The 27,494-nt window shown below is 30.2% G+C and overlaps 1 protein-coding gene across 2 annotated transcripts in view; it reads left to right on the plus strand.

The window, feature by feature from the left end:
- Window positions 1-629: 629 nt before the first annotated feature.
- Cht6 (Chitinase 6) overlaps window positions 630-27,494 on the plus strand; it is a 91,245-nt gene continuing 64,380 nt past the window's right edge. Inside the window, exon 1 of one of the 2 annotated variants that reach the window (XM_026632381.2) lies at window positions 630-903. In XM_026632381.2, the coding sequence (XP_026488166.2) occupies window positions 862-903 (42 nt within the window). In that variant the 5' untranslated portion in view covers window positions 630-861. The remainder of the gene's footprint in view (window positions 904-27,494) is intronic. The other variant, XM_026632382.2, reaches the window with a different exon arrangement.

The raw sequence follows: 27,494 nt of genomic DNA on the forward strand, positions 1-27,494 counted from the left end.
CGTTACAGAATATCGTCACGAAAGTTTGACCTGAATTTTTAAGGCAGATTTAGACTTGATTAATTAATATTTTTATGTAATTATGAGTTAAACTGGCTCTATATCAAATAAAATCAAATCAATTATTTTTTTATAAAAAAAATTAACATTGCGATGCGTAGGAAACTGCAATTATTGTAATGAAGACGTATTCACCTACACACTTTAAAACTAACAGCAAATGAGGCTCGGCTGATGACGGGTAAGGATATTGTAATTTAATAATTTGTCACCAGTATCCTACATGCCTATGCCCATAACTCGTGTGCTCGTGTTTTTGGATAACTGGGGAGTAAGGGAGGTCATGAACTTGACAAAAAATAATTAAATTGGATAGGTAATTCAATTTTTTTTTCATTAAAATAATGTGCAAGGTTTTTTGGCCGAATTTTATTATTTATAATAGCTAGATTTTTAATAATACTATACTAAGAAGGGTGGACCAAATTTGGCAAACAAAAAAAATCGATTTCACGGAAATCAAAAATAACATTCCAAGGCGGGTTACGTAAATCTTTATGCTTAATTACAAGTCGTACATAACGTAAGGTCGTAGAAAGTGAATCGGCTTGTGTGAACCGTCAAAAAAACCCGCCATCTTGCCAGTCTGTGGTGCGAAGCCCGATCGCAACGACGTTTCCCGCCGAATGAAGTAAACGTCAAATTTTCCTGCTGTCAATCTTACTCTTTTTTTGTGAGTGCAATAAACGACCAGTGTCAAATATATATTTTTAATTATAGTGCGATCGAATAGTCGCGATGTTGTGATTGTGATTTAGCCGTGTTTATAAATAAAACACTGGGAAGGATTATTTTTTGAAAATGGGGAACTTCGATGGGAGAAAGTGCGCGTATTTGAAAATGGTAAGAAATACTTTTAACTTGTTTTATAGGAAACATAAAATTGCACATCATACCGTGGGAATACAAACGGTAAAACCAGACTTTCAAGAACACGAATTATTATCAACAACATTTATGCAAACACTTCCAATATATACTCAAGTGACGATTTCATAATGATTTAGTAATGAAATAGAAAAATATATTTAGTAAATAAATAAAGAAAAAATATATTGCTTAATATTCTTTTTCATAACTCACGTAACACGTTGTAAATTTTTTACTTTTACCCAATATTTGCTGTGTCGACGATTGAATAACAAACAGGTATCTCCTAATCAAAATATAATCGCCCAAGAGTTTCTCTCCATTAGTTTTGCTGATTTCACCTTTAAAACGATTTAATTGTTAATTCTCGCTTCCATATTGTTGTTTTTAAATTATCCTTTTCCATTCAATAATTGTATGAAATAGGAATTCCACGCTTAGTTACTAAACAAAATAACAAAATGTAATTTTGTTCATGTCAAATATTTTGATATTTAAACTGGAATATTATTTGCAAATTTGTATAAGCTATCTATGTGTAGTGCTTATAAGACTGCAAATCTTAAGGCCTTGGGTTCGCATCCCGGGTCGGGCCATTATAAAGTTATGTCGTTTTTTTAATCGATAAATTCTCAGTAGAAGCCCGAAATTCGGAAGTTGGCAATGTTTACACTCCCGTAACTCGAAATGTACCTACATTGGTGCTGCTCCTGAACTCTTTCCGGTATTGTAGTATTTTTCGTTGTATAGAAAAATGAGAGTGAGGGCATAGAGAGTATATTTATGGTTACGCACTTTCCTGTGCAGTTGTCATTTGGATCTGAAGGACATAATATAATTTTATTCATCATCATTAAAAAAAATTAGATGTACTTTTTCAAAATATTTTCATCTGCATATTAAATTTATAAAAGATATAATATGATATAGAAATCGAATAATATGTTATGTTTATTCATAAGTACTCCTGAATGAGCGTGACATGAAATGCACCAATGTTTTTTTATTGCTTGCGACTTGCGTGCAAGGCGGAGTGTTGAGTACGTAATTTATCAGGATATGCACAGATTAATTAAATTAAATTACGCGGAATGTACTTGGTACCTAATTAAAAGACGGCTATTGGTACAATATTATCATAAAAATTGAGGAAAACTAGGTGATACTGATAGTAAAAAGGTGACAAGCTTGAAACCGTTCATTTTAAAGGAACGATATTTTTTACTTTGTTACGAAGTTAATGTTTTAAATATTATTTAGCCAAGCAAAGTAAGAAAAATGTATAATGCATTCAAAATATCAATTTACCTTAGACTGAAAGAATAAAATACTATTAATACCAAATAAAGAAATTAGTTATTCTGTAAATGACCTAATGCTTGGACTGAATTGCTTCTTTTTATGAATTTCTGAGCTTAATCCACCACGCTGCCCGCTGCACATTTGGCACACACACATGTGGCAAATTTACATTCGACACATGAAGAGATGACGAGGACATTTCCCCACGGTGTTTTCTTCATCGCTAACCATAAGATAAATTGTATATTGTAGCACGCGAAAATTCAGAGCAGCTTTCCCGGGTTTGTATTCGTAATCTATAGTTCAGATTCACATTTTTAAAACATTTCTCACGTTTCTTAGCTTTTTATATAACTTAAAAAAGTATATAAGTAATTCGATACCATATTTTTTTGTAGAAAAATATTTGATTTTTAAAATTATATAAGTGTTACGAATAAGATATTAGGTAATATTGATGAAATTTTTAAATAATTTATTATTTCCGTGTACGACCTCTTTTTTAAATAACGTCTAACAATTTGACCTGACCTTTGCGGCTAATTAACATACTTAGTTAATTGATTATGGAGTTATTTAGAAGATCAAACGACTTTATAAATGATTAATTTTGATAATGATCTGTGGTATATGGGAAATGAAATATATTAATGAAATAGAGAATTAATTATTAATATTTTATTAAATTATTTTAATTATATGATTATTTTTTAAATGGCAAATTTGACGTTGCTTGTAATAAATACATAATCACTTTAAATGAATAGTTTATTCGAAAACCAAAATGGGTAGCTCAACAAAAAGTACAACTAATTTTGATTCCAAAAATAATTCATTTAAAATAACTACTGCTTATTAATTTACATTATATAATTTTTTAAAGTATAAATAAAAAATAAAAAATATTAATACTTGAATGATCTGATATGACATTGGATTTCTCCTATCATTTCACCTTCATTATATATTATATAATTAATATTATTAATTATATGTAGATTTAAAATACAGTTGAAAATTGCATTTAACTTAAAATTTGATTTATTAGAAGTTCACTTCATACTCCAAGGATGGGCATTGTAATATTCTTAAGTTTTTTTTTTTGTTGAAAAATTGACATAATATTTAATTTAAAACAATACAACTAAAGTAATTAATGTTCTTTATACAAACCAAGCCAACATTAACATCAAGACGAGGCGGAATTTATTGGTCGGGGAATGTGCGCGGGCGCAGTGTACTCTCAACTAGTCAAGGACGTAACTTGAGAGCTAAGCTTGTATATTTAAATACACATTCGTAGGTCAGGCTTTAAAAGGAAACCTATTTTAATTCTCTTGTTATCTCTGTTACCCGTCTGCATAAAGTCGGCGACTCTTGTGGGTTGTTTGTATAATGTTTTAGATTATACCAGAAATTATTTGATTTTAGGATTAAGAAAATGGTTGTTTGTTGTTTGCTTGCTTAATAGAAGTATATGATTAATAGATTGTTTGCACCGTTAGAAATAATCGATTGACTCCACCATTTTCGAGCTAAAATATAAAATAGGAAAATAATAATTAAAAGAAAACAGGCGATTAATTTATTTTGATGAATATTCTCAAATCTCATGACAAAATATCTAAGTTTTTTTTTTCATTGGCATTTTTTTGTTCAATCAATAATAATTATTTACTAATTTAAAACAAACAGAAATAAAGTTTTTAGACTGTTGTTCTTAACTTATGTAAAATGTATTGAATAGTTTTTTTTTTTCGTAATAGAAAATACCGAATAAACTTAATCACTGAAATACAATGGAGCCTATTTCGAACTTTGATAGTGTTTCTTTCTATACATCAAAAATAGAGTTAAATCCTAACTATTGACTTATAACTTTACCAAATATTTAAATAAAATTTACTTTAAAATATATATATGAATATTTTTTAGTCGTATAGTAAAAATAAGGATAGTATTTGTTGATTATCATACACGATATATTAAATGTAATTGTATATAATAGTCGACTATATAGGTGAAGGAAAACATAGTGAAGAATACTCACCCTTCAAACCGGAACACAACGATACTAAGCATTTGTTTTCCGCTGTTTTGCGGTAGAATATACGCTGAGTGGTTGTAATCGGAGCCAAGATGGCCCAACGGTTAGAACGCGTACCCTACATCTTAACCGATGATTGCGGGTTCAAGCTTGGCAAGCACCACTGAAATTTCATGTGCTTAATTTGTATTTATAATTCATCTCGTGCTCGGCGGTGAAGGAAAACATCGTGAGGATGCAGGTTGCATGTGTCTAATTTCAACGAAATTATGCCACATGTGAATCTACCAACGCGCATTGGAGCAGCGTAGTGGAATATGCTGCTAACCTTCTCCTCAAAGGGAGAGGAGACCGTAGCCCAACAGTGGGAAATTTACAAGCTGTACATGTTGGGTTGTATCCACAGTCGATCTTGTACAAAGCTCTACTATCAAGTAAAATTGTTATATGTATATCTAAGCCGCTTTGGAGTAGCTTAGTAAACTAGTGGCAGCTTGGGTAGGTTTATATTTAATCTATTCTTGTTATATCACAAAACAAAAGTATTAATAAAAGTCTCCTTGAATTGTCTATTTAAAAACTGGATAAAATCCATTATTTGTTTTAGATCTTAAAATAATTTCAGATCAAAGGTTTTTGATTTGATCTCTAATATTTGTCAGTTGTGATTTAACATCTGTCATTTATGTACATATTTTTAATGTAATTAAACTAGTTTTATTACAGGAAGTGCTTGAATAAATAATACCTTGTGTATATGATTCATTCTGAGCTTACGATTGCTAAACATTTATTAGAATGACTTAGTAATTGAAAATATTCCTCTAATACGGTAATATATTTATGCAACAGTATTTATTTATGACAAATTATGAAAAGTATTGCAAATATGCGTTGTCGATAAATTAAATCATTTTCTGACGTTGTTTTTGATCTAGAAGTCATGAAGTAACAGAACGAGAATTCGGCATGTCATTTATTAAAGAAAGATTGTTTAATAAAAATAATAAAATGATTAAATAAAATGAATTAGAAATTACTTTATGATTTTCAAAATTACTCTAAATAAATTAATATTAATTATACAAGTACTACAAAACTGTTTGTCGAAGGCTTGATTTTTACATTTACAGACCAGATTAAAATGAATATGTTATTAATTTCGATATTATTTTATACAGTGTATCAAATGATTTCGGAAGTGTGTGACTGAGCATTACGGTAAGATATATTTACAACATATGGCATTACTAAATACCTAACAAACGAGAGGACCGATTCCGTATAATAATATTATTATTAGTATCCTTTATGCTACGTTACATCCGTTAAAAATAAACCGTAAAATAAATGGGTGAAGGCGTAATTTCGTTCGAGATTAATTGTTCAATCAAAAGTTATGTTGTTGTCGAAACTCGAGAGTAATTGCAGCGTTATAGCCATTACATTGTAATAATGAGTCGGAAGAAAGTACGCACTTTAGAAATTAAAATTAAATACTTTCGCTAATTAAAAATAAAACTACGATTTAACATCTCAATTTTTCAAGCGATGGTGCCCGGGGCAGTTTTAAAAGAATTCTAAACTTAAGCTTGTTTTGACACAATGCTGGAGAGAGTTTTAATGGCTATCTACTGCATGTAATTGTATGATTGCCTCTTTCTCATATTATATAGTTGGACTTATAGTTAAAAATATTTGTATATTTATACAAATGTTCATGAAGTACCAAGAAGGAAGAAAGAAGTCCACGATTTCAATAATTTTCTTCGTAATATATACGAGTTCGAATCGATATAATTATTGAGGGTTCATAGTCTTACAGAATGTCTAAGAAGAATTTGCATCAAGCATAGTTCAACGTTAAGAATGATAGTGTTTCAACGGGTTTACGAGGATAATTGATAAGTCTTACAACAACTTTTTGTCAAACAGCTAGACAGTAAGATACGTTATAAGTATTGTGTATATCTGTAATCAGTACGCCTATCAGATGGATGATATTTAATTGTTTGCAAGCAACGCCTTTATAATGTATGTACTGTAGATGTCAATTTCTCAAATAAATTAATAGTAATTACTTTATTTACGCTTCATGAGAGAACTGAATGTGAACAGTGCGAGGAATACAAAAGGTAGCATGCTAGAACTACAGATGTTCGTTCAAATGATACATCTAACATTGTTTACATTGCTTGCCCCGCACACATGTAACATTAGACTAATAGAGGATACCGCGTCACGATCACCTCTGTTGCGCATGAACACACAGGTGTTGATCCGTTTTAAATTACCGATTAATTTAAAAATAATATTGTTTAAATATTAACTTGAATCCTTCTTAACGTTTTAGATACCAAAATATCTTTATTGGTATGTTGGTTAATATTTATTTCAGCGACGGAATAGAGGACGGAGAATTACACACATTTTTATTGCGGAATATTGCACAGTTGCTCATTTAAAACGTGTAAGACAAAATTGCTCTTCACTCCTTGAGCTAACGATCCGTTTTGCTATTTAACAATTAAGGCTTCTTTAAAAATTACAATCTTGGTTTGCTTTTAGCAAACCGAGAAAACTATAATTATAATAATAGCGATGGTCGTATATTTTTACAACTGTCGTTACTCGTACGTAGAAAGGCTTCATAGCACTCGCCTTCAAGGGTGCGGTCGTTTTCAATGTCAACTGGTACGCTATTATCTGTTAAGGAATTCGCGGTGACGAGGCGAGCGAGGCGTGAGCTATAATTGATTCAACAATAATTATATTATTTGTCCTAGTTAACAATACGTCAGCGTGTTTTCGGGTATCATATGTATGAAGGCATTAACATCGTACAAAAGAATATATTATTATTTCTTTGTTTATTAAGCTACAATTAATATAAGCACAGATTAATAATTGTGATGTACTAAATATTCTGTAATATATATATATTTAAACTCTTTCTTTATATTTTTTATTATAAGCCGCGATGGTCTTTTGCAATACAGACATAATAGTCAATTTTTTCATCCTCGTAATAATATTGCGAAAAACGTGAAGGAAAGTTTTAACTTAATAACACGTCTACCTTGCGAAAGATATATGAAGTATTCAGTTTGTAAGAATAGAATATAATAATTATTTAATATGAGTTCATTTACAAAAGAGGTCCCTCTGTTTAAATTCATCTTTAAATGATTTTTTTTTTCACGTAACGTTTAATGTATTAGAACGTAGCTCAGTTAGATTTTATACACATGTAGCTTTTTAAGCAGAACTTTAGTACATTTTTCAATGATCAGTGCCCATTTACTTTTTTTGAGACATTTTTTTGTTATTTAACTCATATGTTATAAATTATATGATAACTTTTTATATATAAAATTGTCGAATTACTGGTTATGTAAAATCAGCTGGAGGTGAGCCGCTAAAATAACCTTTTCGCAAATGTCGTAATCAACGTACGATAGATATTATTGATTTTTGAAAAAGATAATATACAATGTTTTTTTTTAACAATGAAACGTTTTACTTTAGTCCATCTGATGGTAAATGGTCACCACCCACATAGATTTCTTACATCGACAATGTGCCACCAACTATCAGATTAATTGTGGTTACAAAGGCTCACTCACCCTTCAAACTGGAACACAACAATACTGAGTGACAATTTTTCGCTTAATATCCTAAAGATTTACATCGTATTCGCGTATTGTACACTTCTTTTAATTACTAGTTTTTGAATATTTTTATACTGTCTTTATTTACATAACAATTATTTTAATTAATGCCTTATATTATACAAATAAAAATTTAAATGTATGTAGTACATATCATGACCACGTGAAACAGTGGTAGGTTAATAGTTAGAAATTATACATTTCATAAATTTTAATATCGAAAGTTGACTTAAATCTCCATATAAATGAGTCATGGTGCATTGCTTAGTACCAACGGCATTCTGCAACATAGAACATCTCTACGATATGACATTAAAGTTTGCAGAAGTCAAGAGCTATACAAGCATGTTCGCGGTCAAAGGTTCAGATAGATGTAATTTGTTCAGGCTCATTGCTGATACGTCACTTTCTATAAAACTTGTTCAACGATTTTCACAATTATTTACACTTATTTATTTGCGCCGACAAAATGGAATTTACCCATTTGATATGCATGGAAATGTTTAAACTCTCTTAAATTGTAATATTTAAAAAACATATTTCGTAATTATATTTAAATCATTGAATATTTTGTATAAAATCAAAATCAAATCAAAATATTATTTATTCAAGTGGGCTCATAAAAGCACTTTGAATCGTCATATTACAGTTTTGAATTAAATGTAAAACTACCGCCGGTTCGGAAAGTAGATTCTCCCGAGAAGGACCGGCAAGAAACTCAGTAGTTGCTCTTTTCTTACATTTGAATAACAGAGTATGTCAGTAAAGAATAATTCAATAAAGAAAAATCAATAAATACTAAGCTCGTCCATGCTTTTTTATCTTTAATATAATCATGTTGTTTGAGTGATATGCCGTATTTATTAATGTTTGTTTGACATGAGCTTTAATTTTTTTAATTTTAATATCTACCATAGATACAAAACAAGATGACAACAATTCTCTTATCGTTATGGCTATTATATCCATTATTTTTAAAGAATTCGCTTTGACATCTACGATATGTGCTGTGATATTTGTTAATAATATCTTCCGCCCGTGGAAACCTTTGTCTTTTATACAATGGACAATGTACAGTTCTGATGTTTGAATGTGGAACCTTGGTTGGTGCTAACAGAGTAGATATATCAAATTTGGAATCCCTTCAATTGATTGTAATTTTAACTAATATTTTTTTATATACGAAACCTGCGTCTTACAATCTTGAAACTGGAGACTGTCTTTTAAGAAACCATTCATTTTCCGTAATAAAACTTCTCTTGTAATATTATTTCGATTTACAACAGACAGCGTGTTGCATTATCATTACGATCTCCTTCCGCACAATGGACCAACAGGCAAAAAATGAGAGATACACAGCAACTCACATAAAAAACCAGTTTGACGTCTTAAAGAGCTATTAATCATATCGAAATATATTTCAAGTATAGATACCGATCATGCTAGAAATTTATCGTTGGTGGTAATGAACGCTTTGGTACTCTTTAAAGGACAAGGATTTGATTTGAAAAGTTGTAATATTGAATTTAATATTATATATATTATTATATATATTAAATTCAATATTGTAACTTTTCAATTTCACTTTCTTTATTAAAAAACCTAATCAAATATATACAGGTTAATGTTTAATATTATTTACTGTATAAACGACGAGACCTGAGCTGATCCGTCGAGTTTACAGGAATTCTAGAGCACTTAAAAATATTTAATTACTAGATGCCCATCTCAACTTGTCTCTCTTGACTCTAGTTCGAAAAACCGATTAACTTGAAATATAACATGGCCACTCCGGGCATGTTATATTTCAAGTTAATCGGATAGTTTTGGAGATCTCGTAATGAGTCAGTGAGTGGTATTTCGCTGTACATAGATTTGGGCAAATGTTTATTTTATGAAATGAACTTCATGCATTTTGAATATCGAATAATAGACATCGTTTGTGTAGCTTTTGAAAAAATAAGGTTAATTCAAACATACGGGAAAAACAGAAAAAAAACAACCTTCTTGACAACCAATGCCACCAGTAGATTTAACGAGACAAAATTTAATAAAAATATAATTGACATTTTTGTGATTTAAACATTTCTTTTAAGCTGCATGGTTTTAAATTACAACGACCTCTAAAACGTTCATAGTGGGCATTTATATGTTTAATTGTTCATTGTTAGTCAGATTTATGCGATAGTTATGAGATATGGGAATCGGCGGCTTAATGATGGTTTTCCTGTATCCCAGAATCTATGCTACGACGAATATGGACCTCCAAATCCGGGGTCGTTTGCTTTGTCTATTCATAACAGACAAGTTACAACTTCCAAGCGTGGTTATTTAATTACTTTTATAAATTTTATTAAACATCAAAGTAACGGACGATTCTGCAATACCGATATAGTTTTTTTATCTTTTTTTTTTATCGCTATTGAAATCATTTGAACACTTCACGTTAATTTGTTGTAGAGCTTTTGTATGTTATTCAATTAGTATGTCAGTTAAGACAGAATATTTTATATGTATAGTTTATGAATCAGATATGTTTTTGGGTAATATTTGCGATTGTATAGTAACAGCCTCATTGCTTTAATCACGAGAGAGTTGCATAGATGATAGTAATTGTTATTATTAAAATAATTAAGTACAGAAACTCCGAATTAATTTTGTAACGAAAAATGTAATGAATAATGAAACATGGATTTGAATAGAATTAGATTTTAATATGCGAATCATTTGTTTCGAAATATAGTGTAATTAAGTTTGATTTGGTGTTATCATGATTAGGGGAATTAAAGTCATATCAAAATCAAATAGGCTCTTACTACACATTAGAATCTTCATCTCACAGTTAGAATGCTCAACAAAACAAAAAAAGGATTTATTTTGCGCACACTTGGGCAATATATCTTCTGCGTAGTTTTTTTTTTATGAAATTGCTTTTGACCGCAACCAAGACAGTTTTGTTAAGCTGTAGTCGATAATTAAACGATATATTATATTATCGAGATATAGTTAATAAACGTTTATTTTCTGTTTTAAATTTATTTTAATTTATGCTTAATGATTCTGAGTTTCAAATTTTGCAACTGAACCCGATTGTTAGTCACCAAAACGCTTTGTATAATAATTCATACTCAAAGTGAAACTGATATAACTAAGAAGGTTTTGTAGCTATCATAATTGTATCTGACATTAGAATTTAAAATATAAATCATTTTCAATCATCAATCTTTGAGTGATGAATTGTTATTAGGGTCCGGAACTTATCGAACATTTCGACGGATGATTGTCAGATCATCATAGATAACGCTATGAACAAATATCGGTATGGCATTATATAAATAAATCTTCAACGTCGAAGAGCCTTAAAAATAATATAACGATGTTTTTTAAACTGTACGGGAACGTTGCTTAGTGGTACCGTCAAACAGCAGTACCTTGTATTTTCGTGTTTAGGATAGAAGGGTGAGTAAGCCAGTGTAAGTAGAGGTACAATGGACGCCAAATTCTATGGGCGGTGATGACCATTATTTATTTGCCCATTCGCCTATCTTTACTAAAAAAATATTAGATTTGCAATAGATTTATACAGTGTAACAGCGAGATTGTTATATGAATGGAAATGTAACATTTAACAAGGGTTTCATTAGGCATTGCAATAGAAAACCGCAGTCTAGATAACCTGCGCTAGTCCACCTAGGTCTCAACCGCATTGTTACGTTACTATGGAATTACTACCTTGCTACTTGTTTATGAGGAAGCGTGACCCATTTTCAATACTAAGAAAAAGTGAAAAGATATTAATAAATATTTTTAATATAATATTATTAGTTTTCTTTTATTCTTTTTTAAATTTAAAGACCATTATTTTCTAAAAGTATTTCTTTTTTAATTTATTTTTTTATAAAATTATTTCATATTTGAAATTGTTTAATAAAATTACTAGATTTGTTACGTAATTTCGTAGTTAAAACATACATAAATAGTAATCACTTATTGCCTGTCTTATATCAAAACTGAAAGTAAAACTCTTTTATATTGTAAATGGATGTAATTGAGCTACTTTATAATGATAATAGAATGCTTACTTTTACTCTTTGTGCGCATATACTACTTAAAAGACAATTGTGAAATCATGTCGGTTCGCTTTTTTATTTATCAGTGTTTATTTTTTAATAGCAACTCCTCGTGCTTCTACTGTTAATCCTAAAGGGTATGATAGAAGTGGTTAGAATAATACTCGAATGTCAGCCGCTAGGATTGAACCGGACACTTTTACATAACTGTATACCGTATACAGTATTCTGTTGAGTTATGGGGTGTTCTAATTTTATTTATTTGGTATATTTTCGATTCGTAATAATATGTTTACTTTATTTAATATTGATTAATGTTACCTAATCAAAATAAGATCGACCAACATATACCTTTTGAGGAATTAAATGACTAGAAATGTATACTTTGATTATGTAATGAATTAACTCTCTAAATCGAAAGTAATCTGAGACGTTGATGTAAAATTTAGACTGTAATGATAAACCACAGACAGACTTACGTCTTTCTCAGAGATTGATTTCTCATTAATTTCCAGTCTTTTATTTAGAAAAACGATTTACAATATCCATTTTTATAGGTTTTTTTAATATGAATGGAAAAGCCTCTTATGATAGGTCGATTTATTATGCTCTCGTCAACACAGTGTAGTATTATTTGATATTTTAGTAATGAAAGCTAACTGCCACTCTTTCTCTTAACCTAAAATAGAATTCTTTTAGGGTCGAGATCATATACGTAGTTTCCATAGTTTTCAGTCTCATATACTTACTCGTATGTCTGCCCTGGAACTTCAATTGGAACAATGAATTATAAGAAATTTGGTATTTTTAACACAAGTTCTTTAATAAAAATATAATTGACTTAACATTATTCGCCATCAATACGAATTGTGTTTAATAGTTAAATAATGCAATTTCTGAAAGTGAAACAATCTTAATATTGAAATATACTAAATATGTTTATAAAGAAGACAAAACAGTTAATGTCTGCGTTTAATATTATTGACCCCAAAAAAGAATGGTAAATATGCAATACATGTTTCATTAAAAAGCATAATAAAATATATATATATATATACCACAATCACACGCCTCGTATAAGGCGTGTGAGGCCGCTGGTGTGAGTACTATTACAATATTTTTTTATAACAGGTGATTTATTGAATTTTTATAATGAATACATAATTGAAATTTACCTTGACATTTCAACGGGCAGATGAGCGACAGATGATGGACTTTCTATTTTAATTTAATACTGGCAAAACCAGATCACTTGGAATTTTGTTCCTTATTGATTATATTAATGTTATAAATATTTTATTAATTAATTATATAAGAAATGCAAATATTTGGTCTATATTGTTATGTTATACGTTTGCGTCAAATATTTATTTAAAATTTATTAAATATAATATTTGTTGTTAAAACTGGAATCGAAATTACAAAATTATTATTGTAACCAAACATTTCATGTGGAGGCGCGTCTTATTGAGTCAGCAGATGACAGATCTATTTTTACATTCCTATTATATTTATTATTAGTATAAATGTTCTTAATTTATCAGTAATGTAGAGTTCTTTTTTTAAATAGGTGAGTTGACGTGTAAATGTTCCACCTACCATTAGATATTGGCGTTTTAAGAAATATTAAACAATTCCTTACATTGCCAATGCGCCACCAACCTTAAAAACTAAGATGTTGTGTCCCTTGTGCCTGTAATTAAACTGACTAATTCACCCTTTAAACCGGAACACAACAATGCCAAGTATTGCTGTTTGGTGACAGAAACACTGATGAGTCGGTGGCCCAGAAGCCTGCACAGAGCCCTACCACCAAGTAATATTAACATAAAATAAAATTGAGTAAATTGTTCTAAATACAAATAACAATAAAAGTAGTAAACAGGATGGAAAAGCTTATTTCAGAATTATTTCGAAAGGCACTTTTAAACAAGGCCAAATTTTAGTGTATCAGATATAATAACTAAGTAAAAACGGTATGATATAGTAAAATACCCTTGATTGTTTTAAATTTATGCTATTCTCTGTTACTAAGTGAATATATTTTCTATTTAACCTTAATTAACAACAAAATATGGAACCTACCTTGCAAGTTTATATATATTAATGAATTATGTAAATATAAGTGATTGCTGAAATTATTCAATTTTATGAATATTTTTACAAAACTCTTTGGACTCTGTGTGATATAAAATTGTTCAAGCTCAGTCGCACGCATGCGCAGGTCAAGGCTTTCTGGCGTACATATACTTTCCAGGTCGTCGATAATAAATGTGACGTTGTTGATTTTATAAGAAATTTAACTAGCTAAGATTTGTCATACATTAATTCTGTTGTTTATGTATGTATTTAACTACTAGTGGTACATTTACTAAAAGGTTGAATATTCTCGAGAGTAGGACAGTATATTTTATTTGAAGCTAATGTAGAAATAGTATTCATTGCTAAGTTGCATGAATAAACTACAAACTAACTGTAGACGTAAGGGAATTTGAAACCGGCTTTACTTGAAAAATTTGACAATTTGCCCCTGATTACAAAGCAGAGATAAATACGCATACAATTGATAAATGTTATCTCCAATAAAGTCAATTGTTTAGTTTTTAACTATCTAATATTTAGTATGATAAAAAAGCGTGGATTTAATGCTTGTTGACTTCCAGGCAGGAGACGTAACATACATATATAAATTAACTAACATGACTGTATTTTTAGATGTTGAAAAAGAGTTTCTTGCCGGTTATTCACGGTAAAATCTACATTCGGAACCGGTGGTAGCTTTACTTTAAATATTTTGTTAAATGACGATTGAATAGTGCTTGTAAAAGCCTACTTGAATAAAGTTTATTTTGATTTTGAGTATATCAAATCTCTTCAAAGATTTTGTTGAAGTATTTCAAACTTAAATAAGATTCAGGTCAATGTTAATTCGAAACTAAAATAAATAATTGCAAATGAATTTAATTAACAATTAATTAATATCAAGACAGTGTAAATAATTATGTCCATTCTCAACAGCGCGTCCGACATCAGATTGGACGCCATTTACAAAACATCACTGTTACATATTTGAAAGTTTGAATTCGATAAACTAGAAAACAATCTGTGTATTGCAAAAATTCGAGTGAAAAGTGAAAGAATCGATATAGAACGCAAGACACGTTGCACTTTCTCGCTATGTACATATAGAGATGTGACGATAAATATATAATGTATTAAATCTCCATCAGTATTCAATGCGTTATGGTAAAAGTGTTTATGAGACTTATTTACATGCATACGTAAATCCGACAACTATATATAGCCAGTATTATAAAAGAAACATGTCTTTTTAAAGTTAATTTATACACTAATATATAAAAGATAGTGTCTATTTGTCTACCTAGGTTCGGGTCGATAATTTTTTTTGTGTTTTTTCTATCGATTTTTTTTCAGTAGCAGTTTGAAATGTAAACGTTGGAAGAAGTAAAGTTGTTCATTCTGAGCTTAAACTAGTTCCGGTCGTCTCGGATTTGCTGCACGATTGGATTATGAGACTTTGAAATAGGTAGAACACCTGTGATTGTACACACTTTTATGTACAATATGTCCCGTATAGTTGGCATCCTCTGAGATTGACGCAGCGCTCAAAATTGGTCAGGAGGACATCATCATAAACATATAGCTGCAGCTTCCGAGGTACAGCGTTCATACCCTGAGACGGACGACAAAACTCTGTACCTCAAAATGAGAACAAATTTTGAAATTAGAAAACATGAAAAAATACAAAATATGTTTTAACGATTCTTAATTATGAGTTTTTTTTACTATTATTCTCTGAATAGAGGATTACCTACATAGGGCCTAAATATTGTATGGCATATTGAACAAGATCTACAAGCTAATGTTCTCATGATCGTTTTCGTTGAGTCGTCTGATGCTGGATTTCCTTTCACCGTAGATTCTTCAGATTCCACTACGTTTAACGCACGTAAACATACAGGTTACGATTTCAATGTTTATCGTGTGTTAAATATCTGTGAGTCACTGAAATGTTCCCTAATTAGAAAATACTATTCGTATTTGTTTTAAAAAGTTAACTACAGCTATCATAACGCAAAATTATTTTTGTGTATATCGTAGTGTGTGTACATACCAGGGATGTTATGGAGCTCTGTAACCTTAACCGAAACTATCGGATATCCAAAATAAAAATTTATCCGAAACCGTAACCTAATTCGATATAAAAATTGTTTATTATAATTTTATTTTTGCATGTGGTTATACTTACGAAATACATTCAATGTGTAATTTTCTCTTTTACAATTTCTAAATATTCTAATATTCGTAATAGAAACTATCCGAAACAATCGGAAATAATTTCGTATCCGTATATGGAATCGGTAAAATTTTATTCACGTATCCGTATCCATATCCAGTTCCGAAATTACATATCCATAACATCCCTGGTACATACGTATACGTAGTTACTTGTAGTTTAGTCATTCTACAGGTTTCATAAAATGTTTCTGTTATTTATTAAATCAGTTTATTTAAATAATATATAATATACTTATAATATCTCTATCATATAAGGTCCTAAATTTTGTAAATGGTTTTTTTATATAATATGTAGGGAGCCAGGTACAAAACCTGGTCACCTATGGAGACAACTTATTATCAGTTATAAGTGGCCACCATTGCTCATTGGCGCTGTAAGCATTCCGAACATCTCACTAACATGAGCCACTAGCCTTGGGAGTTATGACGTCATGTCACTTGTGTCTGCAGTCATAGAGGCTCACTCACCCTTCAATTCGAAATACAATTATACTCAGTATTGCCGTTTAGCGGTAGAATATCTGATGAGAGAGTACCTAAGACAGGACTGCACAAAGCTATCAAGTAAAGATTTTATATATTTAAGAGCTCGCCCACAAAATAATTTCTACTCATCTATCTAATCGACCGATATTATATTGATGCCTTTTATATAAAAATTAGTCTCTAATCTAGCATCCGACATAAAATATTATTTTGTAAAAAAAACTCTTAAGTTTAAGTTTTTTATTTTATTCATTGATTGATTAATTATTACTATTGGTACATATTGAATCGATTTTTGATCTTATCAAGAATATCTACATTATTTTATATTCATGTTTAATCAACTCTTCATCTAAGGGTCATCTGTTTTTTCGTTCATAAAAATCTATTTCAATAACGTTTAGTTATAACGACGGAAAGCTAAATGTTATACTAAGGTGACTTTAATAACTTCAATACATGGCACGTATTTAGATCTAGATTTCGTGATAATAGGCATAAATAACACACCCATTAAACTACGAGAGTATCCGTTAATAGAATTGATTTCATCGCAAAAGTCAAAGTCGTGCCTTGTCCTCTCACCTCTGCCATTACGACCAGTTGCTATATCGCAAATATATTGTACTACGTCATATTCGCTTGATCTTTTGTTATAAATATATTTTGATTATACGACACATGTGCGTGTCTGTTTTATACCCATGACGATTACATAAGTACGTGTATTTATTAAAGAAACTATTATAGTACATTTCGTTAATATGGTTGAAGTTTATGATTATTTTACCTTTCCTAGGAATATTAGTATAAAATTTTATAGCATTAATAGTCGGTTTATATTACGCAGGAAAAACTGCGTACATGTAGTCCATCAGAGTGTGTTTCATGTGAATTAAATAGAAAAAGTTGATCTAAACCGATTAGCAAGTAATTTAGGCTAATCAAGTTTTTTAATATGTATCATTTTCATTAAGAGATTTTAATTAATTGCGACACAGTTATAAAATGTTCCTACTAGACATTAAATTGAACCTATGTCTTAATGAAACTTATGTTAATTCCTTATTGAAAACATTTTTTTAAAAGTAATGTAAATCAGTTTATCTGTTTCAAATATTAATTGGTAACTTTTAATTTAATAACATGTCGCTTACCACTGCTTAAGACATAAAATTATATTAATTATTAAATGTTGAAAACATTACAAATAAAAACATTACAACTATGAAATATTCGACCCATTAACAAATCCTAAGATGGTAATATACGCAAGTTAAACTTTATTCACTGGTATTAAGGTTTATTTTTTGAAAACTATTAAATAAATAGATTGGCCTTTAACAAGGTCGTGTAAGGAATTGTAAATGTTAACTTTGACATTATAAGAACTGGTTGATTGCGGAATAGATTCATCCGTGATGAGGATGCGAAATGTCACTGTCTTTGCCATATCATACAAATAAATATTTTAATGAATATTATGTAGGCAAGATTAGCAGATGGGACCACGGTGTCTTGTATTAAAACGACTGTGTGGAATACAAATTAGTGTATCTTAGTGCCTATTCTTTGAACAAAGTATACTTCTAACTCATTTTTCAATTGAAATATGTTAGTGGAAGGCACGTATTTTTCCGTTTTCGTTTTGTCTATGCTATCTAACAAAACTTGTGCGATAAAAATGGTTAGCCAAACGGAATTTAAAAAATTGGTATCAAACATTTTTTTTTACCTAAACTTTTCGTTCATATTTCCTAAATTTTTTTTTATATATATAATGGTGTCGTGGCAGAAGCAGGATATGCCTTTTACATTTAAAAAAACACTTCGTAACACGATTGTGTAAATAAATTGGAAACGGAGAAAGTAAATCAGATTTTGTTGCGATATCGATTTTTCAAGATGACATGTATCCATGTTTAACAATATCCAATTATTTTCCAACAAATTTCTAATCGTTATTTAGTTTTTTAATTGATTTTATGGTATCTGGAAGACAGTTAGACAAATTGGCAACCTGATGCTTAGGAACATGGTGAACATTCCCACGGTTTTTCTATCTTAGCGTAATAATTATCCGATTCTTTTTTTGAATTTAAATACTATTCGAATCGCATGTCAAATTTTATGCTAAGCATTTTTCGATACTCAATTTGTCATAATGACTGCGGAAGTTTTGCCGTAAATAATCTGTAAATACGTACCCTCTAAAATTAAAAAGTTACGCCAACGTAACACAATTTGCAAGAAAGTATACAGAAATTAACTAAACTTATAATTTATTTTCTGGACTGGTTGTGACTTGACGTGTATTTAACCTTTTAAAATACAATTGAAAAGTCTATAAGAGCTTATTTGGAAGATCTATTTCAATTTTGAAATCTTCGTCAACCTCGATGATACAAAGGCTTATGTTCTATAGGTCAGTGGGAAAATCGAAATCTGTTCCAGCAGAAGTGTTATTTTTATTTAACTTAATTACATGACACGGTCGACTTCCCGTGGCCATGCTTCGTCGATCGTCCAATCGAGGTGTACAAACTTTTTTTAAATAACTGTCAAAAGTGAGATTTTTTAAAATGGGTGTGAAGTTTTATTAGTTAAATATTTTCAAATGGTTTTTAGCTTTTTCAGTATAAATCGAAATCGTATAATATTTATACAGTAATAAATGAATAATTTGCATTGTTTATTATTTCAATTAAATATTTGAAGTGTTTTTGTAATAATAATAACCTATAATCCCTTCATATATACTTTGTTAGATTTTTACTTAGACATAGTCCTTAATAAATATAATTTGACACGAATATCGGCAACCGTGCTGTATAATTCAGAATCACGCAACTAACCAAATATTTCGTAATAGTTTGCTTAAGTAATTCAATACAAAATATTTGACTTCTTTTCGTTACGGTAACAGTTCTTTACAATTAAATGGTTCATAAACTTTGGCTTTTGATTTTCTTATTTAATTTCGACACATTTGTGATAAGTTATTATTTATTACAATGTAATAAACACACGACTGTACATAAAAGTAAAACTAGGCTAGATAAAACGGAACGCACCGACGTACACACAAGCATGCACGCGCGCGCACACACACACACACACACACACACAAATTTCATTACTTGGTATAAATAATTGTCGTTTCGATGTAAAAGCCTCCTGTCATGTTATATAAACGAATTTTTAAAATTGTATGTGTAACTAGGTACTAGTTATGATCAGTGTGATAGGTTCATTCAAAACGAATAAATTAATTAGGTAACGATTATGCAAATATAAAAAAATATGTGTTGCTACATAAAAATAGCTGTTGCTTACCCTAAAGGGCTACGAAGTTCCTTATTGCTATTGCGTTAAGAACTAAAATTCTTTATTAGAGTCTTTATTAAGACATTTAGCAGGTTGCTGTTAAAGTGAAATTTATGTTAAACTGATTATCACAAAACGCATGAAACTTTTGTTATTGCATAACAACTTAGTGAATTGTTATACTTCTTCAAAAGCGTGTTTAATATACTTACATACAATGTTGCGTCTTTTTCCTTCTAATGACAAATCAATAAAGAAGGAAAGAGATAAATGTAAAATTTAACTTCCACTACACGCCTTTTATTTACAGTATCTCTTGCTACGAATACTTGCATGTTTCAAATAATACCCGTTCATTGACACTTGAAAATATTCATCACTCCATTGCACCAAAAACCGTGACAGTAGACAAAACAAGGTTGAGTACAGCATAACCAGGTTACATCAGTTATATTTATTATACACACCGTTTTGTAACCTAAATCTTTCATAATAAGTTCTATATTCGCTTAATGTATTCTTATAATGACTTTCGACCGTTACTTAATGACAGTTGACCGAAGTCGGCGACACCGATCCTATTTACTGGCCTGTTAGCAAATTATTTATTGCAGTAGATGCGCTTCTAATAGTGTCGTTGACACCCCATTTAACCATTAATAATCTGTAAACAATATTGACTATGGACGTTTAAGTCATTACAGAAGTTATGGACACACTTTCGTAAACGCTGTCTATTTACCTGACTTTGTATATTGATATCTTACATTTTACGTCAACATAGAGTATAGTTTTTATTCCAGGCAGGAGCAAGGCATATTTTTTAACAGAAAACGCAAAAGATTGTTATTTAATTTTTATCAGTTGGTTTCTTAATTTCCAAAATTCTTAATGTTGGTTCAGTCAGTTCATGATGCCAAACGATGCTGTCAATTCAGTGACATTACTATCTACGGCATAATATTTCCTAACTGTAAGCAAACAAAACAACCTTATGTATCATGGGTACAATTATCAGTATAAAGTCTGTTAGTTTAAATACTGACTTCCTAGCAAGCTGATGTATGCATAGATTACGAGATTTTTTTATAATGAAGGTAATTTTCTTGTATCCTGATAATTGATACCTTTAATCGTGGGACCCAACTTTTCTAACAAATTGTCAATTTAAATCGAAATATAATCGTTGCTGTTCAGCCGTTTTCCTATTTTGCAAACGAAACCATCCAGTTGCGGTTCGGTCAAAGTTGGATCGGAATATAATTGATCGGATCGTATAAGAAGAATCGGGAACATATCACAACATTTTTAAGTCAGTAGAATTGCCCCACTGATCAAACGATTAGTATAAGTACTATGCGAGTGAAACTACTTAGAAAAAAATATATATATGACTATTCACTCTAATGAGGCTTTCTCGAAGTGATGTACGACCAAAGATATATTTAAAAATGTATTTGTATTTCTTACCCCATTATTTAATAGTATCGGAAAAAACTTTGCATCTTACATCACTGGTCTTACTTGATTACAGAAAAGTAAACCTTATACAAAATAATTAAGATATATTTTACCATAAATTATTGTAAAGTATTGCGATTTGCGTGGATTCTACTCCTAATCAGAAAGTTATCAGATCGTCTTAAATGGAAAAATAGCTTTGAATAAAAAAATGGCGATGTTAACTAGTACTGAACAATTTCTTCCTATTTCGTCCTTACTTTTAAGAAATAGTGCGGTCGAATGAAATTCTAATGAAGAAATTGATTTACGTAAATGACATACCGAACTTTTTTCTGCACTATTACTGCAGGAGTGCGCAAAATATTCTGCCAGTATCTAACAGTATCAATTGACTTTCGTAATGGAAAAACATCAACCGAAAAGAACCCAGAGTTGAAATTACGTGGCTTAAGATTGAAACGGAAAAGTCACCAATTTTTGAAAACGATTGCGAAGAACATTTTTCTCTGGAAGGACGTTCCAGAGTTAATACAATTTTAAGAGCCAAGTGTCAAATTTATGAAACAGCTTTATTCATATAAATTTCAATTGCACTTATATCAAACGAAAGCTCATCTCAGCCACGCCTTTTAGCGTCATCATGACGTCAGGTCACTTTCTATATATTCAAATATATGAAGTAACCTGCGCCTGCGCAGGTGGTCTCGATTGTTATTCACTGATATTCTTTATGTTTGATGTGATGTCGTGTGTGTGAATGAAACTTAATTTCTTGCGTCTTAAATATTAATTATAATCATAATGTTTTTTGTTACAGGTATGTAAGCTGGCTGGAAGTGCTTTGGATAACTAGAACTCAATTATTTCCAAATCATCTGAATATTATTGAATAACAATCTGTACTCCAGATATTTTAAGATATTAATAGTTGCGTCATAGCCGGATTTAGTGTGAGATGCGAACTCTTACCCTTGGGGTATATTTACATAATAACTAGCTGCTATAAGAGAAAGTTGTGACTTGATACTATCCTAGATAAATAAGGTAAGGAATCATTTAGACCCGGTTCTTGATAATTGACATATTTTCGGAAAACTGAGTCATCGATCATCACAAGACGGACGCGTCGAAATTACGTCCGGATAATTATTCGGGTTATTTTGTTGGAAACATGTAATATAGTTCGTTAATGACGCTTCATTTATTTTCAACTTACCTATTTATTGTGAACTCAATTCAGAGATTAGTTCCGATTTAAGTAAAGAGATTTGATAAGGTGTGCGCAATAAGTCATCTTTTAAGCTAGCTCTTTACAGTTGAAACTCACGACTGTTGTAATGACACAATTTTAAGTTCTATTTTTATCGAGAAAAAGAATAGAATTGTATGAACAGAGATTGTTCTAAAAGAATCAAAAGTGCGTGCGAATGATTTGTTAGGAAATAATATGTTGTAACTGTTTGCATTGTATGTTATTGTATTGTGTATTTATTACATTTGGTAATATTTAAACGGCGTTATACTAAAGATGTTTTATTCATACAAAATTAATTTTAATTTTTATCTTATTATTCTATAATAAGTTGATTTATTATTATATAATTAGTTGTTTTAATACTTTTTGTCTTATTTACATTGATATGGTCTAGACATACTAGCGTCACCCCTGACCGGATTGTTCGTTACGTGATTGACCTTGCCACAGACCGACGAATTACCTGATACGCATATAACTAGACAATTGATATAATGAAATGAATAAATTCTTGAGCCTGAATTCCTTAGGCATTCAAGGCCAGAATCGATTTTAATTTTATAAAGTTACATCCTAATATAATATTCAATAAATATTTTATGCCTTATTAGTTGAGGTTTAGCACACACGTATCAATATTAGTAAACATCCTTAAACATCGATATTTTATCGATTAATATCAATAAAATTCTTATCTTAATATTATGTTAAATATTAAACATCTAAATATTTTAGTAACGAATGTTCTGGAATCTTTATTTTTATAAATTGATTTTCTTTTGCTCACACAAAATACTATTGGTAGATAAAAAATCGATGGAATGGTTCGATAGTAATAAATTCTCTAAATATCGATGTTTAGGAACACTAATAGTATATAGCTGACGTTTAGAATTGGCTGAATATTTTGTGAATTACTAAAAAAGATATAGAGAGGTCGCAAGTATCAAATTACCAGTTACTTAATTTATGCAAACAAATTTATTAGAATTTTTAGACCTTAGTATTCCAACAAGTATGAATAGGATTGAGGTATGAAATAGGAAGAAAGTATTCCACACCAATTAGAGTCGCCATATTTTTATTTGAACTCATTTTTCTATTTTGGTCTAGCATTATTTTTGGAATTAAAGTTTTGGTCTAGTTTATAATATATGTGTGTAATATTTTTATATATGAAGCATTTATAAAGCACTTGCATTTGGTCTTATACATCAATATATATAAGCTTACACAATACGTAAACTCAAATTATACAGTTAAAAAAGTTGTACATTTTATTTCACTGTTTAATTTATTTTTCTTGTAATGAAAAAAAAATCTCAAATGATTGAACACTATTTTTTTATTTGACTTAACATATCTATGTGTAATAACGGAACTAATAACGTAAGGAATTCCAAATATTTTCCTTCCATTAAGAATCGAACCTCGCTTTTCGCATTCCACATACGTAATAAGTCGGTTAACTCAACATTAGCTCCAAGCATACGTAATAATTTCGTCAAATGTACCTATTACGCTGCGGACACATCAACAAAAGTGAGAGTCAAGTAAGCCGCAAGGTGTGGGACCGGTTTAATGAAAACGAATGTGTATGAAAATACTTGACCGACTGAATTTATAGATGAATATTTTATTATAAACAAGATATTCCGGTCCATTTCGAGTAAATTAAAGTAATTTGAGATTATATAGTTTGATTCATATAATTATATTGTTGAAAGTTCAGTATTGTCAATTTCAGATGAATGATATTTGCCGTTTACATTTTTGTGTTTTTTTAAAACACCCAAGCTTGATTCGCAATGTTTTTTATTATTCAAGTAAATTTTGTACCTTTAATGAAACTAAAATTAAATTAGGTTCTTGATTTCTCAAAAAAAAAGATTTCCTTGAACTGAAAGCTAAAATTACTTATATTAAATTTGAAATAAATTGTAACTTAATAAACAGCAATCTTATCATATTGTATGTTGTTTTATTAATTATGGTATATAGTTATATAAGCGCCATTTTGAATATTTATAACGCTCTTATTTCTACATAGCATTTTCGTCTTGGCATTATGTTGAATTTTAATTAGCAATTTTTTTTTCATGATTTTGGTAATATCCTTCTGACCGACTTCGGTCACGTCAGCTGTTCTCGACTCGAAGACATACATATATATACATAGTCACCACCAATACTACTAACAAATTGGCAGTGTATCGGAATCGGATCGAAACGGTTTCGTTGCCGTTTGGCCCTTTTCCTATTCTACTACTTATAGTTATTTATTTATATATTTATTTATAGTTGCAGTATGATCAAATTTGGAATGAATATTCCCGGGATCGTATTATACCTGATGAAGCCGAGGTTCATTTTTCTGAGGAATAGTCGAAGTTGGTTCGGAATAGAGAATATAAGTTATACATTAGTAGTGGGCCCCTGAGCGAGTAATATTATAGTGGTCAATTGTATCGCAACACAAACCCAGGGGCTTTCTTTATTTCCTCACTTTTATATGTCAGCAGCAGACAGCTTAAGTTCAGAACCAATGGCTTCACGTGCTCTCCGAGGTATGGAATTGAAATGAATGCCAGGCTACAAAACTATGCTACTGGCCTACAAGTATTTATCTGTTCGATTCAGGGTTTGAATCAAACACCTAGTACCTAGCTAGCTAGTTTGAAACATTTTTAATCAATTATATATTGACTAGGTCGTCTAAGAGAAATAGCCTATATTATCAAGAAACAAGACCTCAACAACAAGGCCGATATGACACGATCCAGTTCACAATCACTGATACAATATTTCATACGCAATCAGCTTTCATTGAACATACTTTTTAAACATCACTATATAATATATCGAAACGTTGAAACACGTTGGTATCATTACTAATTAATAAATATTAAATATTAAGCTTTAAATATTAAATATATATATATATATATTTTAATACATATTTTTTTTAAAAAAGAACACTTCTATAAATTCATATGTTGGTGTTGAATTTTAAATACTTATTGCGTAACAGAAAAATTATTATTTTATTCGTATTAAAATTTAAAAAACTAAATAAATTAATAATATAATGTTGCTGCTAAAATGAGATTTAACATATATTTTTATTGAATTATATAATTTTAAATCTAGGTAATAAATTTCTCTAATTATGATATTAAAATAAAATCTTATTACACCTATGCAATTCTAAGAGCACATTTTATAAATATTTTATCACACAATTTTTATATGAGATAATTAAACCTGCGCTCGCGTCGGTATTAACTAAAAGAATTTCTCAGCATTGGAAACAGAGTAAGTAGAGCGCGGTGTCGAAACATGATTTGCACATCCGCGCTGCACCCGCGCATGCGCGCGCACCCGCCGCCTGATGTATCGCGGGCATTGATCTCTTAACTACTAATCATAATTACTTTAAATTAAATGAATACCTAACTACTTCAAAAATAAAAAAAAAAAACCGAGTTCTAAGATGGCCCAGGTATTAGAGCCCGTGGTCTTAAGCGATGATCGTGGTTCAATGTGCCTATCTTGGAGAGGAGGCCTTGCCTATATGAGGGACATTGGGACTGTTACTTTTTACTATAACTAATAAAAATATTAACTTACTATTGCTGTAGGCCAAATTTTACCAACTCGATACGTTTTAAAATATCTTGTGGTATGTTCTATTCTTTGTTTTTTAAAAACACAAGAGAAACCCTTGAGAAGCAATGATACCAAAATACAGTTTTTATAATTGACAAGGCCGTCTATATTATATAAATTTCAAGGTCATATCAGATTGCCATGTTTCTTGTAATGTTTTCAGGATTCGTATATATAATGTACATGAATTTCTGGAAACAATGACGCTGTAAGAAATATTAACCATTCCATACATAATAAATGCGCCATCCACCTTCGAAGCTAAGATGTTATGTCCCTTGTGCCTGTAGTTACACTAGCTCACCCTTCAAATCGGAACACAACAACACTAAATATTACTGTTTGGCGGTAGATTATCTGATAAGTGGGTTGTATTTACCCGGTCGGACTTGAACGAAGCATTGCCACCAAGTAAAATTAAAATCTTATATATGTAAAGCTGTGATTTATTTTAAACACAGCTGAAATATTGATAATGTTTTATAAGCACTTAATAAATACATTAATATATTACGTATTATATCCATATTATATTTAAAAGGAAGGAATTATATAAAACGAGAGAAAAGTATCGCGGAAGGTAAAATTACAAACAAGTACTCGCATATTAGAGATGTCGGACGTAAGATGAAGGTGATTGCTAGGCAGATGTGGTTATTCACTTTCGAACTCGTTTGAGTTACAAAGGCCACGTGAGATATAGAATCTTTCGTGAACCATATCTCGGGACAATAATAAAATCGGATATTGAAAAAACGATAGAAAATTATAATATTTATAAGTGTGGCGATTAAATGATACAAATAAAAACTCGTTATTAAGATTAAATAATTCGCTTTTTTGTGATATGTATGGGATTTTTTTATATGTAATTATCTCTTAACCGAGCCGAGATGGCCCAGGGGTTAGAACGCGTGCATCTTAACCGATGATTTCGGGTTCAAACCCAGGCA

This window comes from Vanessa tameamea, chromosome 13 (assembly GCF_037043105.1).
Source record: "Vanessa tameamea isolate UH-Manoa-2023 chromosome 13, ilVanTame1 primary haplotype, whole genome shotgun sequence".
NCBI classification, from domain to species: Eukaryota; Metazoa; Arthropoda; class Insecta; order Lepidoptera; family Nymphalidae; genus Vanessa; species Vanessa tameamea.